General features: G+C 34.1%; 2 protein-coding genes across 2 annotated transcripts; one reads left to right on the forward strand and one right to left on the reverse strand.

Moving 5' to 3' along the window:
* Positions 1-2,660: 2,660 nt before the first annotated feature.
* LOC133297347 (pyruvate dehydrogenase E1 component subunit beta-3, chloroplastic-like) lies at positions 2,661-5,832 on the reverse strand. Its single transcript, XM_061496470.1, has 4 exons — positions 5,745-5,832; positions 5,287-5,390; positions 5,128-5,162; positions 2,661-3,802 (listed from the first exon to the last, which is right to left on the reverse strand). Exons 1-4 carry the CDS (start codon positions 5,830-5,832, stop codon positions 2,830-2,832), a joined length of 1,200 nt encoding a protein of 399 aa, XP_061352454.1. The 3' UTR covers positions 2,661-2,829.
* A 1,318-nt stretch (positions 5,833-7,150) lies between these two features.
* Positions 7,151-12,307, forward strand: LOC133297350 (uncharacterized). Its single transcript, XM_061496472.1, has 5 exons — positions 7,151-7,483; positions 7,674-7,785; positions 8,153-8,245; positions 9,204-9,404; positions 11,793-12,307. Exons 1-5 carry the CDS (start codon positions 7,167-7,169, stop codon positions 12,018-12,020), a joined length of 951 nt encoding a protein of 316 aa, XP_061352456.1. The 5' UTR covers positions 7,151-7,166; the 3' UTR covers positions 12,021-12,307.
* The last annotated feature ends 1,148 nt before the right edge of the window (positions 12,308-13,455 follow it).

Raw genomic sequence — 13,455 nt, forward strand, 5'->3', positions numbered from 1 at the left:
GAAATTAAACTGTCGATTTATGGAACTGAAAACAATGGTGTTGTCGAGAAGAAATACGAAGATGAAAATTAGTTTAGCTTCAGTACATTCTTCAATCCTTCATGTTTCTAATAATATGCTCTGACTCAACAAGCATGTTAGAAAAATGACTACAAATTTACAATTTAATTTGCAGATGTTCTCATCTACAAATTCGGATATGAAATGGTTATCACTTGATACAAATGTGAGGCTGTAAAAGTCAGTTTTGTTCCTTGTACAACTAACAAGATTCTAATGTACCTCAGGGAAAAAACTAAAGGAGCTACAAATGGATAAAAGGGAGATAGAAGAATTTCACAGATCTGGAAACAATGAAAGCGAGAGAACAGTAAACTATATGAATGCCGTTGGGGCAGAACTTTTAATCAAAAAATGAAAATTAATGCCGATAGGGGCTATGTGCGGCACTTATTCAAGTAAAAATATTATTTATTGAATGCCAATGGGGGTGGGGGCGGCACTGAGTTAGCAGAGGAAAAAAAAACAAGTTATATGAGTGCCGCGGGGACCCGGGGGCGTCATTTAGATACGCTCACTTGATACAAATGTGAGGCTGTAAAAGTCAGTTTTGTTCCTTGTACAACTAACAAGATTCTAATGTACCTCAGGGAAAAAACTAAAGGAGCTACAAATGGATAAAAGGGAGATAGAAGAATTTCACAGATCTGGAAACAATGAAAGCGAGAGAACAGTAAACTATATGAATGCCGTTGGGGCAGAACTTTTAATCAAAAAATGAAAATTAATGCCGATAGGGGCTATGTGCGGCACTTATTCAAGTAAAAATATTATTTATTGAATGCCAATGGGGGTGGGGGCGGCACTGAGTTAGCAGAGGAAAAAAAAACAAGTTATATGAGTGCCGCGGGGACCCGGGGGCGTCATTTAGATACGCTGGATCCCCTTCGCGGCACTTAAAGACCCCAAATCGTAATTACTCCGGTGCACGTACCAAATTCGTAAATTTAAAGCAAAAAAGTCTCAAACTGATCAAACACCCCACATTCCAGCTGTGGATCCCATAATAAAATTTTCTCTCATCTCATTCTTTTTTTTTTTTGATACATTTATCCTCTTTTCTCTCTGTTAAACTCTTCTTTCCGTTGGAAGGGGTTACTATTCTCGGATAATTGGAGAATAGTATTACCGTTGTCATATATGCATAATGCATTCATTCTTTCAGGTATACAAATTTGATTGTACTTACGTCTGACAACTTTTGAACTCATAGTGTTGTAGATTAATTTTTTTCAATATACGTATGAACACTAACCGTGCGTTTGGATGAACTTTTATTTTTAAAAAATTTGTTTTTTTTTTATAAATAAAAGTCATTCTGAGAATCTTTAGATATTTGGATAACAACTTTTTAAAAAAGCAAAATTTAAAATAAAAGTTAAAATGCTACTTCTTTTTATAACCAATAGTTGATTGTTTTTGAAAAAAGCAGAAATTAAAAGATAATATAAATTTTTAAAATACAATTTTAACCTTATCCTATCATATCTATTTTATCTCTCCTTATCCCACGATCTGCTATTTTATCTCTCCTTTATTGTAATTTTATATATAAAAAATGTTTTTATTTTATTTTAATATCCAAACAACTTTTTTATGTAAAAGTGCTTTTCAGATCATACATCCAAACGTAAAATAGCTTTATCTTTTAAAAAAAGTTATTTTAAAAAAAACAATGCATAAAAAGTCATTTTTTTAAAAGCTCATCCAAACGGACCCTTAGTCTTCGGCTGTCAATTGGAGAACATCTTGAAAAACCAAAAAAATACTCAACAATATTATTATTGGGAAATATTAGTCTCATGTTACATGGGAGTAATTCTCTCATGTTACGGAGGGAATCCAAGTGGAGCCCACCATTAAAAAGCAAAAAAAGAAAAGAAAAAAGAGGAGGTGCAATTTTCGAAGTGAGAGAAAATGAGATAACTATCCCAAGTAAAATAAGAGTAGTATTTCTCATTATTATTCCATGGAGGAAATATTAAAGTGTTCAAAACATTATTATTTCATTAATGCTTTTATAACTTACTCAGTAAAAATACCGATAAATAATAATAAAATTGAAAAAATAATTAATACTTCCATGATTTTTTAAATCTACATATGAATTAAAACAAAATAATTTTTCTAAAGTGATATATAATTTAAAACGGAGGCATGCCTATAATGGAAGATAAACAAAACAATATATAATTGGAAAATTATACTCTTATGTCACATAAGACTCCTCTCTCATTTTACACTCACATAAAAAGACGTGCCTCTCTTTTCTTTTTTTTTTAAAAATTGGTGGACTCCACTTAATTTATCTCACAACATGAAATAACTTCAAACCCTATATAATTACCCAATAATAACTTATTGACAAATAACTCAGGAGTAGTGGAACTACATGTTTTCCATATCACTAACAAACTTCTGACAAGTGAATTCACAACCATGAAACAAACTGGTTTATTCATACAAGTGAATACAAAATAGGCATCTGCCATCTTCAATACCGAGTGCAAGTACTGGAGAGTTCCAGTGCTTACCAAGATCATAGCCATTATATTACTGATTCATATGAACTAATTGGGACTACCTCAGATTGGGTTGACAATTGTAATTTATAAAAAATTGCAAAGGATATCTAAAATTAAATAGAAAAGTTTAGGTTATGGGGATTTAGAAGTGAAAGAAAAGGAGGAAATGAGAAAATTGCAAACAAGGTTCTAGCTATAGCTTTACCAGAACCATATCCTTATTGGAAGTAATATTTTTGATAAATTACTGGCAGAGTTGCTCAACTGCTGTGACAATCTGAGCAGGTTGAACCACAGTCCATTCCTCCAATGTCCCTGTATATGGAGTTGGCACATCCTGAGAGGATAAACATACAACAGGAGCATCCAAATAGTCATTGAAATTTTCAGTAATAGCAGCTGTGAGGCTAGCACCAATTCCACCTGTGCGCATGCACTCTTCCACAATTAGCAAACGATGAGTCTTCTTCACTGAATTCCCAATTGTGTGAAGGTCAAATGGTTTCAAAGATCTTATGTCAATTACTTCAGGATCATACCCTTTGTTAACCAATGACTTGGCAGCTTGCATTACATGATACCTCATCCTGGAATAGGTTAATATTGTGACATGCTCCCCAGGCCTAACCATCTCAGCTTCTTCGAGTGATAATACATACTCTTCATCTGGGATTTTCTCCTTGAGGTTATAGAGCAACACATGCTCAAAAAGTATCACAGGATTCTCACTTCGGATTGCAGCTTTCATCAACCCCTTGGCATTGTAAGGGGTTGAGCAAGCCACCATCTGGATTCCGGGGATTGATTGAAAATATGACTCCAGTCGCTGTGAATGCTCAGCCCCGAGCTGCCGCCCAACTCCACCGGGTCCACGAATAACAACTGGTATTTTAAACTGACCTCCAGATGTGTAATGGAGCATGCCACAATTGTTGGAGATCTGGTTAAATGCCAGAAGTAAAAATCCCATGTTCATGCCCTCAATGATTGGCCTCAGACCAGTCATGGCAGCTCCAATGCCCATGCCTGTGAAGGAGTTCTCTGCAATTGGAGTGTCCAAAACCCTTAGGTCCCCAAACTTGGGAGCCAGGCCTTTAGTCACCTTGTAAGATCCTCCATAGTGACCTACATCTTCACCCATGACACATACACGGGGATCCCTGTCCATTTCTTCTTCCAAACCTTCACGTAGGGCTTCAAAAAGGAGAAGTTCATGCCTGAGAATCAAATGCATATTGGTCAATTCCATCATTAATTGGTATCATTGTAATTCTACAACCAATACAGCCCATAAAAAAACAAACAACAAATGCCAAAACATGCTTTTAGAAAATTCAACCAATCATGTCCCTTTTCAACCTTTATCCTAGTTCCACCCTTTTATTTTCTTTTTGTTACCGTATTTCATCAGACCCAAAGGAAAAAGAAAGCACAAAAAAAGGTTGATTTTTAGCAACAAAATCAACCATCCAAAACAGCTACTTATTGTGTCTTCCAACCACCCTTTTAAGTGCTCCAAGATCAAATACAAAACCAAACCACTCCCTATTAAACCCCGATTAGCGAGGGTGGGGTCAAGATCAACTACAAAAACAGAGAAAATTATAGTATGAATGCAAACTAGCATTCTCTAAGTAAAAGGTGTATCTAGAGCCCATTTCAGGAGTAAAGAAAAAAATATTTTTTGTTTAAAAAAATATGATACAATAGGAGAAGTAGAGAATATCTATAACATATGACATGGAATATGATGCTCTGCATTTTTACTGTGGCTAAATAAATAGAAATTCATTTTGAAAGTGCAAACTAAGTCAAAACTTCTTTAAGGAATTTATGTGGATCTTATTCAAAATTAATTAGAATATCTCATATATAGCCTAGGAAAGGGACTTTACGGCTCAAAAGGCACTAGTTCAAAGGCCTCTTTGAGGCTTTAATCCCCTTCTTCTGAAAGGGGAAAAAGCTAAGAAAATCCCTGAAGACCACTCGGTAAAGAAGTGAGCTTTGGTACTAACATGGGTAATTTGGTCTGTTAGTTTATAAAAGGAGAGTTTCCACTCTTAGTTGCTCTCTGTTTTGAGTTTAATAAAAATGAAGAACATTACTGAGTTAATGAACTTTTATTATGTTTTTGAAGCTGTTTGGAAATGAAAACAAGCAGCGAGAACTGCCTCTCATCTCAAGGTACTGGGGAGGTATAGCATCTTTAGGTGCTTTGTAGCTTTGACTATTGTCAAGTACTAATTCTCCTAGAAGCTGAAGTTATTAGGTGGAGGCAAAGCATGCAACAGTGTTAATATCCAAAACCATACAAGAAAACTTGCCCATGTAATTGTGGGAAGAAAAATGGAACAGAGACATTGATTTCAATCAATTCAAATTAAATAAAGAGTTTAATTTTACCAGTAAAAAGTGTAAACATATCAACTTAGCATCGCCTCACATTATATATGGTGTTGTAAACGATGATTAATTTGAAATAAAAGAAAATAACAGTGTATAAGACAAAGTCAACAGCAACTGATTGCAGAAAGCAACATACCCAGCTTTTGATGATGTAGAACTGTCTGCCTTTGTCTACAAACAACACACACAATAATTAAAGTTCAGAAACATGACAACACCATACAAATTATATCTCTTCAATCCTAAATCAAACAACAAAAGGGGATACGGAATGCATGGGAGGGAGATGACTTACTGCAACAGCATTAGTAATCAACCTCTGAGGCTTACTAGCTCCTGAGTTGAGGAGGTTGTTCAACCTAGCATCAGATCTAACAATAAATATGCTACCTTTCCTCTCTGAATCATCAAAGAGTGTACACAACATGAAAGAAACAACATTTCAGTTAATACTAACAATTGAAAAGTCCAGCACTTAATCAAAGAAAGAAAAAAAAAAAACATATATTAACAAATTGAAATCCAAATCTTAAATATAACGTTTTTAAGAATATGCAAAGCTGTGAGAGAGAGTGCCGGCAACCCCACAACAATAATAATGAAAGAGAACAGGAATTGAAATCAGAATCCATGAATGCAGAATACGGAAGAAGACACAACATAGCAAAACTTAAATGGGGCACTACAAAACAACAATGACCCTTCAAATTGAATGATTCAAAGAATGCATCTTTGTTGAAAAAAGAAGTAAACCTGAGAGGGATCTAGGAGATGGGAAGTGGAATTTGTTGGAGGCAGAGAATGCTGTGGAAGCTCCCACTCCCTGGAAAAGGGTCACCATTGAATCACAAAGAAAGAACACAGAAACAAAGGGCAACAATAAATTATATTTAAGGAGGAAGATGGCCAAACACAACACAGAATGGGCGGAGAAACTAAGAAAAGTTTACAACTTTGTGTTGTCTCTCTATGCTTTTACGTTCTATTGTACCGTTCAGCGATGCAACTTATTTAGCATAACAAAGGCCCTTTTTTTATTTATTTTTTTCCCTTCGAAATAGAAAAAAATGAGATGATCTGGAATATAACGAAATAAAATACTATATTATTACTTAGTTATTTTACCAAAAAATGAAGGAAATTTTTTAATATTTTTATGAGCTTTATGTTTATCATGTGACATGATCTAATTCCATTTTCCTACACACATCAAAGAGGTGGGGTCCACATTTTTTTCCTTCTCTTTCATCATTTCACTTTTATTTTATTTTATTGTATGAGTAGGAAAATCAAGTTGGATCATGTAACGTAATAATCATAAAACCCTATTTTTATCTTACCAACGTAGGGATTAACGGTGACGATGCTTTGTTGGTGGGTGGCCTAATTGTGTTTACGACAAACGTCCCAACTAATTGTGTAGTTACCTCTTCCTCACATGATTCACATATTCAACATTTCTTCTTGTATGACACATATTCCTAATTAATTAACCGGAAAAACTGTTACCAAATCGCTGAGGTTGTGTTTTAGAGAGTATTAATAAACTTAACTTCAAAAATTTTAATTTTATAAAATTCATTTTAATCAAAAATAAAATAATTTATGTTTAGAAATTCTTATTTAAAAATTAAATTTATAAAAAAATAATGTAAATTTTTAATCAAAAATAAAAATTATATTTTTCACTTATAATCAACGTGCTTTTAAGATTAAAAATAATTCCAATCTAAGATAGCTAAATGTGGTATTCTTTTTAAACAAAAACTCACTTTTGAGATTGTTCACCGCAAAATAGGCTAAAATGCTTTCCTTATTAAAATATTTTGATATTTATGTAAAAAAAGTAGAATCTTACATTACATGCATCTATGTTCAGCATAATTTATTAGAATACAAAATGGAACTTTTGCAATAAAGATATAGTTTTTTTATCATTTTATTTATTTTTAAATATTAAATAATATTATTTATTTTATTATAAAATATCTAAACAATAATATAACTGTTTTCTTTTATTTTAAATATCCGAACATATAATTTGATAATGTGGACGGTGACGTGGCCAAATCACAGTGCTCTATAGTCTTATTAAGAGAGGACTTATTAGTTGGCCAAAGACTTCAGAAACACAAAGGAAAACTATAATAACAAATAATAATAATAATAATAATAATGGAATTACTTTATCTTCTATGCTCTATAGTCTTCACCTCCCTCACCTCTCTTATCCTCTCCCTTCTCCTTCCCTTTCACGCGCTACTGCGGCGGTGGGGACCCTCACGCGGAGCTTCTACCTACTGCAATGACGTAGCTGGACCCATTTCTCTCTACGAAGGTACTGTGTGGCACCAACGCCGGCACCCTGTCCATCATTCCTTCCAGTACCGGGTCCGCTACGCGCTTTTTGATCTCGATCGTGCGCCTCACGCGCCGCCTGACCATCTTTCTGCCGATGAAGCTCGCCAGCTTACCGATACCAATGGACCCATGTAATTCATCTTTTTTATTTTTTATTTTTTTTCCCACTGGGTTCTCTCACAGCCATGCAAAATTTCACCTTGATGTTTCATTTTTTTTTTTTTTTCTGTTTCTGTTAGTTTGTAGTTATAAGTAAAGTTAAAATTTTCTCTGTTGTGAAGTTTTATTTGCAATTACTTCATGTGGAACCCAATTCTGCAGTTTGCTCTTGACTATCCCTCCTAGTGTGGGATATGAACAGAATCCTTTGAATGTGTATTATTGCTATGCTGTTGAAGGCTCTACTAGACATTTGAAGAAGTGCATTGCTGAGGTGTGTGGCTAAGATGCTCTACTTTCTTAGTTTCTTAGTCTTATCTAAGTCATCCTTCGTTCCTTACCCAATTCATTAGTTGATAATCTTTTTCTTTTTTTTTTCACTAACAACACCTTTTTACTTGCTCAACACCTCTTTTTCATTTTTCATTTTTGGCATTATGTAGTTGACTGCATTTTAGCAAGTTATTAAGAATGTGTATGGTTTTTTCCAATTCTATGGATGATATCACTAATTAGAATATTAAGAATCTACTGTAAAGGTTGTGCAAGGTTGAGAGCTCTTAACCGATTTGATAGGATCTTTTGTACCGTTTTTGCTCTGTGATGACAGTACTGCTGATTTTTATTGTTTTGTATTTCAGGTAACAAATACCCCATGGGGTGAAAGAGTATCTTTTATTTTCAATCCGCACTCTGATCTAGTGGCCAAATCTTTACATGTCAGTCCTTTTATGGTATGTAAAAGATGCCTCTTGCTTTCCAGTATTTAGGATATTTTGGTTCAATTTTTTTTTATTTTTTTGTTGTGGGGGGGATTAAAACAGCGGTTACTTCCTCCGTTCCACCCTTATAATTTTCTTTTCTTCTTTTGGTTATTGTGTATTGCATTGCTTCACACTGTTCTGCAATTTTTGTTTGGTTTTCCTCTTCCTAAACTGTGTTTCGTCCTGTGATATTGATTTTGTTTGCACTGATAAATAACATCTCTTTCTTTGTGTTTATTGAAGCATGATAGTGGGAAAACTGTATTTTTGGAGACACAAAGTGAACTGTTATGTTTTGTCATAGCACTGCAAGTAATTAACTAATGTTTGGTCAGTTGACGAGCTTGTTTGTTTTTTGACTCCTTGTGTTCTCCTATTCATGTCCCCAAAGTAGCTTGAAATGATGTTTCCTATTGACGTTTTAGCAGTGGCAAAAAGGATTAAGTTATATGGCAGTGTGAATTATGCTATCATTTGGTGCTTTGGTTGCAGTGTAATTGTCGTATATTTAACGGGAAACCTATCTTGTTAGAATTTCTATGGATTTGTTTTGAGAAGTGTTAAGAATAAAGTTATGGTTCTTATAAATATAATTTTGTAAATGACATTGTGTGATCTACAATCATCATAATTCACTATATGATATATTTTGATTTAGAATGCAAGTAAAATATTCTGTCATTCTCAGAATATAGTGAGTATATATAGCATTATTCACTATGTTTGTGGAATGAAACTGGAATAAGTGATGGTAATGAAGACTTCGGATTTGTAAATGAACTTTTCCTACATATACCACAATCTCTTCGTACTTATCATGGTTTTCCTTGGATGCTTAGTCTACATGGTTAAATTTATATGATAATCACAATAAGTTAAAATAATTTTTCTGTATTTTATTAGTAAGCATCTGCCTGAACTATTGTAGGATATGCTTGGGAGTTGGAATATCAAAGCAAGTGATCCTGGAGAGAATCTTACCATATCAATTTCAGTTCATCATCCTGAGCATGGAAACTATTTTACTGCCAGTCTGAAAGCTAAAAGGTTGTGCTCATCATCAGAGTCAGATCATGCAGTTTTCTTTTGGTTGATGCCTCATAAGGTTGCAGTATGGATATATTGGAATGTAAGCTTCACTTTTGCTATACATTCCTCTTACTGTGTTTTTAAATAGTAAGTATTTAATGAAAATTCTGTCAGACTATGGTAAGTTTTCTTTGACAAGCAATTTAAGAGGTCTGAACTTAAAATAACTACAATTTGAATTGTGATAGGAACTGAAATTTACTGTAGAAGAATATGTGTGGACGAACTAGTTCCTTACAATCAGATGTAGCCCTTTGTAATTAAAACAATAAAGAGATGACTGTTGCTTTAGCTCTCAACTCCTTTCCTATTCCACCCTGTCCTTCCCCTCACCCCACATTCCTTTCTCCACTCAACCTGTGAGAGCTGTCCATGTTGTTACAACCATTTGACTCCCTTCTAGCAAACTCATCCTTTGGCATTTCTTCTGCGGTAAGCACATTCCTATTTTCTCTAATTCCTCTCTTGCATCTCCTTTCATACACTCGCAGCCCATCACTTTTATTCAACCTATTACTTTTCAGCCCATCTTTTTTTTCCCCTAGTATAAACTGTGCTATAGGTCTATCAATAATCCCCCACCCCCCTTTAAAAAAAAGAAAAAAAACTTGTGTCACCTTGTCCTCCAGGTGGAAGTAGGAAACTGCTGAAAACAGCTTCATAGTCTTCCAAGAATTCTCACGAGCTGGAAGATGTTTGCAGTTCTAAACCTTCTGTCAAAAAGTCCAAGGAGCTGATGACATGGGATGGTGGCACCGATGACCCTCTTTAAGTTGAGACACATGGAAAATAAGATGAATACGAGATGATGATGGGAATACCAGGTTGAAACTAGTTCCACCAACTCTCATCTACAAAAGTGATAGGACCCAGGAAGTTGTGAAGTAATAATTTGTTAGGTGCTTATAGTGAGAAAGAAGGGGCTTAGCTTAAATAGTAGGAGGGGTAGAAGGGAGAGCATCAGATTTTTTAGTACGGAAAAACAAAGCAGTGGATCAGTTATAATGGAAAACCTTTAGAGGAGATTTCTTTCATTTGTTCTTTGTTTGGGATCTGGTAAATCAATACAGAAGTACTCTTTCTCTTGCTCTTTTCTATGTGTCTCAGCTCTTTCTCTTGGAAAATTTCTATTTTGAGGTTCCTATCAACACGGGCCATAAAAATGGGGACTGAGTTTTTCATTAACCTTCCATGCCATTGGTCTCATCAGGTATGGATGCAACTTCAAAAACACCAAATCACCAGGCTGAAATTTGTCCTCCCTCCTGTGTTAATTAGCCTGATTTATCATTCTCTGCTGTGCCCTACGTAAGTTCGACTTCAAATCATTCAAAATAATATCCCTTGCTCATAATAAGTGGTCTACATACTGCCTTAATGGCAGTTTCACCCTTGTTAAATCTGATTATCCGAGGAGGATCTCTCGCATAAAGAGCCTTGAAGGGGAACATTTAATTAGAAGCATTATAAGTTATATTATACCAATGTTCAGCCCAAAGAATCCACTCCTTTCTAAACGAACTTGTCAAATTGACACTGTAAAAGTATTTTCTTTTTCATTGTTCCTCTTTGATGCATGAAGCTGGATATGAACTTGTCAAAGATCTATTCTTGTAAAAGCTTACACCAATAAATGATGGCTCAAAATTGGTTGTATGTCTCGAACTCACCTCATGCAAGAGTCCTTTGGATTTGAAATGAATAATGCATAGGCTCACTCTAACTTGTGATGAAATTCAACTTTTTTTATATAGAAAAGATTGAACTCTTGACCATGTTGTTATAGAGACTATGATACCATGTCAAGGACTAACTTCCCCAAAAGCTTAAGCTTTTAAGTAAAGGCTTATGAATGATTTTTATATCTAACAGTCTTGTATCTTTATGACTCTGAGTTAAAATCTTGTACTTTTGACTTTTGATAGATAAAAACATGTACATTCATAGAAAAGCTATTAAATGGATCTTTAAAAAAATTATAATTGTATACTCCTTTGGGTTTGAATAATGCTTGCTTTGACATATAGTAAAGTATCATTCTCCTGTGAATAGTTTTTGTCAACTTGTATTTGGCTGAGTGCACAGTTCTTGGAAACTAAACTTATAACTCAATAAGGAATAACTTGATGCTGTTAGCAGGAAAATGGATGACTTTCGATCTTCCCTAACCAGTTACGTGCATTAAATTAATATCTTCACTGATATATACATGACGGAGTAAGGAAAATACTATAGCACTCGATGTGCTATCCTGCCAAACTAATGAAACTATCCTGACATGCTGTGGTGGTAATTTACCAATTAGTCACTTAGCTTCCATATATTGGAACATCATCAATCTGTTGAGGAATTGTTTTATGTTTTCAATTGATTTTTTGCTTGTTACTGAGAGCAGTATGTTCATCCTCCTCAATCTTGTTTTCTCCAGGCTGTAAAACTCTGGTGGAAAAATGTGCGTTTTGTCCAACACCCCAGATATAGCATTCCCACGTACAGGGAGGAAGCTTTGGTAAGGGACCAAAAACTGCAATGTTGTGGATTGAGTGATGATAATGTACATCTGCAACAAAAAGGAAGCGATCAGGGTTGTTTAGCCGAAATAAGTTCTAGTAACCGGTGGTTTAGATGGAGAGATGCTAAGTGGCCATGGTCGTAGAAAATTGTATGGATTTGCTTTGTTTTGCTTTTGGTGATTTAGTAAGATTTTGTTTTCATATGCTTATAGGACGAACTTGGATTAGTGATAAAGCTATTTTTATGTGATTGTTGGAGAACATTCCTTTTACAAATATGTTAAGGAGGCTGCATAAAGATTCCCTAAACCTAACTCTTAATAAGGAGCGGTTTATATTTTTGTAACAAACATCCCCAAACGGCTAAGGATGGGTTGACTTATTATTTATACTGTACTAGTTATGGTCTGTCTCTTAACCATGATGTATTTCTCGTAACTTGCTCATTGGAGTCTCTTTACAATAGTTATTCCATTACTGTGGCGACCAATCATGGAGTTCCCTGGTGGGTCCAGGTCAACAAATTTAATATGTGCATCAAGGCTTGTCAATTTTCCAATGTTTCATCATCTATGATTTAACTATTAATCAAAGGTTTTCAAGTCAGATGAATAATAAAAAATGAGAAGAATAATTGACTGTAAACTATTCAACAACTACAACTAATACGCCAGTCTCTCGAAGGAGTACAAAAGTATTCGACCTTCTAGGTGTTTGGTGTGGAAAAATTCAAATGGGAATTGCTTTTTTGGTATCTAGTGTCACTAAGGTATTTCTTTTTTATCAGAAATTGGACAAAAAAGAGTTCATGGCAATTATATAGTCATGAAATAATACTGAATGAATAGTTACATTGAATGAATTTACGTTGCATCGACACCATTACCGACACGGGATACGACACAATATGCCGACACATTAATTCTAAAAAATATTTGATTTCGACACGTTAGGATATGTTTTGATATTAAATATTATTTTTAATATATAAAATATAGTTTACGTTTAATAAATATAGCAGTTCATAATAAGTTATACAATCAATCAAATATTCAAATTTCATAACATAAATATAAAGAAAAAATAATTTTTCATGTCTTGTTAATTTTTCTGGTCAAATTTCATAATACAAAATATTTAATTTATAAATTAATTTTTTATTTTTAGTTAAAAAGATAAAATAAAATAAAATTTGGATATATATAAAAAAAATGTATCAAAAAACATTGACCGCGTGTCAGAAACGTGTCGAAAAATATTAATCGCATGTCGAAGTATTGATCGCGTATCGAAAAATATTGACCGCATGTCAAAATATGTCGGTGTCCGACACATTTTTTATTAAAAGTGCATATCCGTCCTTCATAGGAATGTACTATAAAGTGGTTCACCCAAATCACTTACAAAGTATGAATATTATTATTGTTGTTGCTGTTGGGATAGCAACTATTTTATTTATGTACTTTGGTATTCAATGTACATAGTCAAAATAACTTATTAAATAAATTGAAAATGAGCTAATTTAGATGGGTGGATTCTACTGTGACTCTTGATGGGCTTGGAGCCATCGATGATCCT

The sequence above is a fragment of the Gastrolobium bilobum genome, unplaced genomic scaffold (assembly GCF_033153095.1).
Source record: "Gastrolobium bilobum isolate Gb01-03AN ecotype WA unplaced genomic scaffold, APGP_CSIRO_Gbil_v1 utg2704, whole genome shotgun sequence".
NCBI lineage: Eukaryota > Viridiplantae > Streptophyta > Magnoliopsida > Fabales > Fabaceae > Gastrolobium > Gastrolobium bilobum.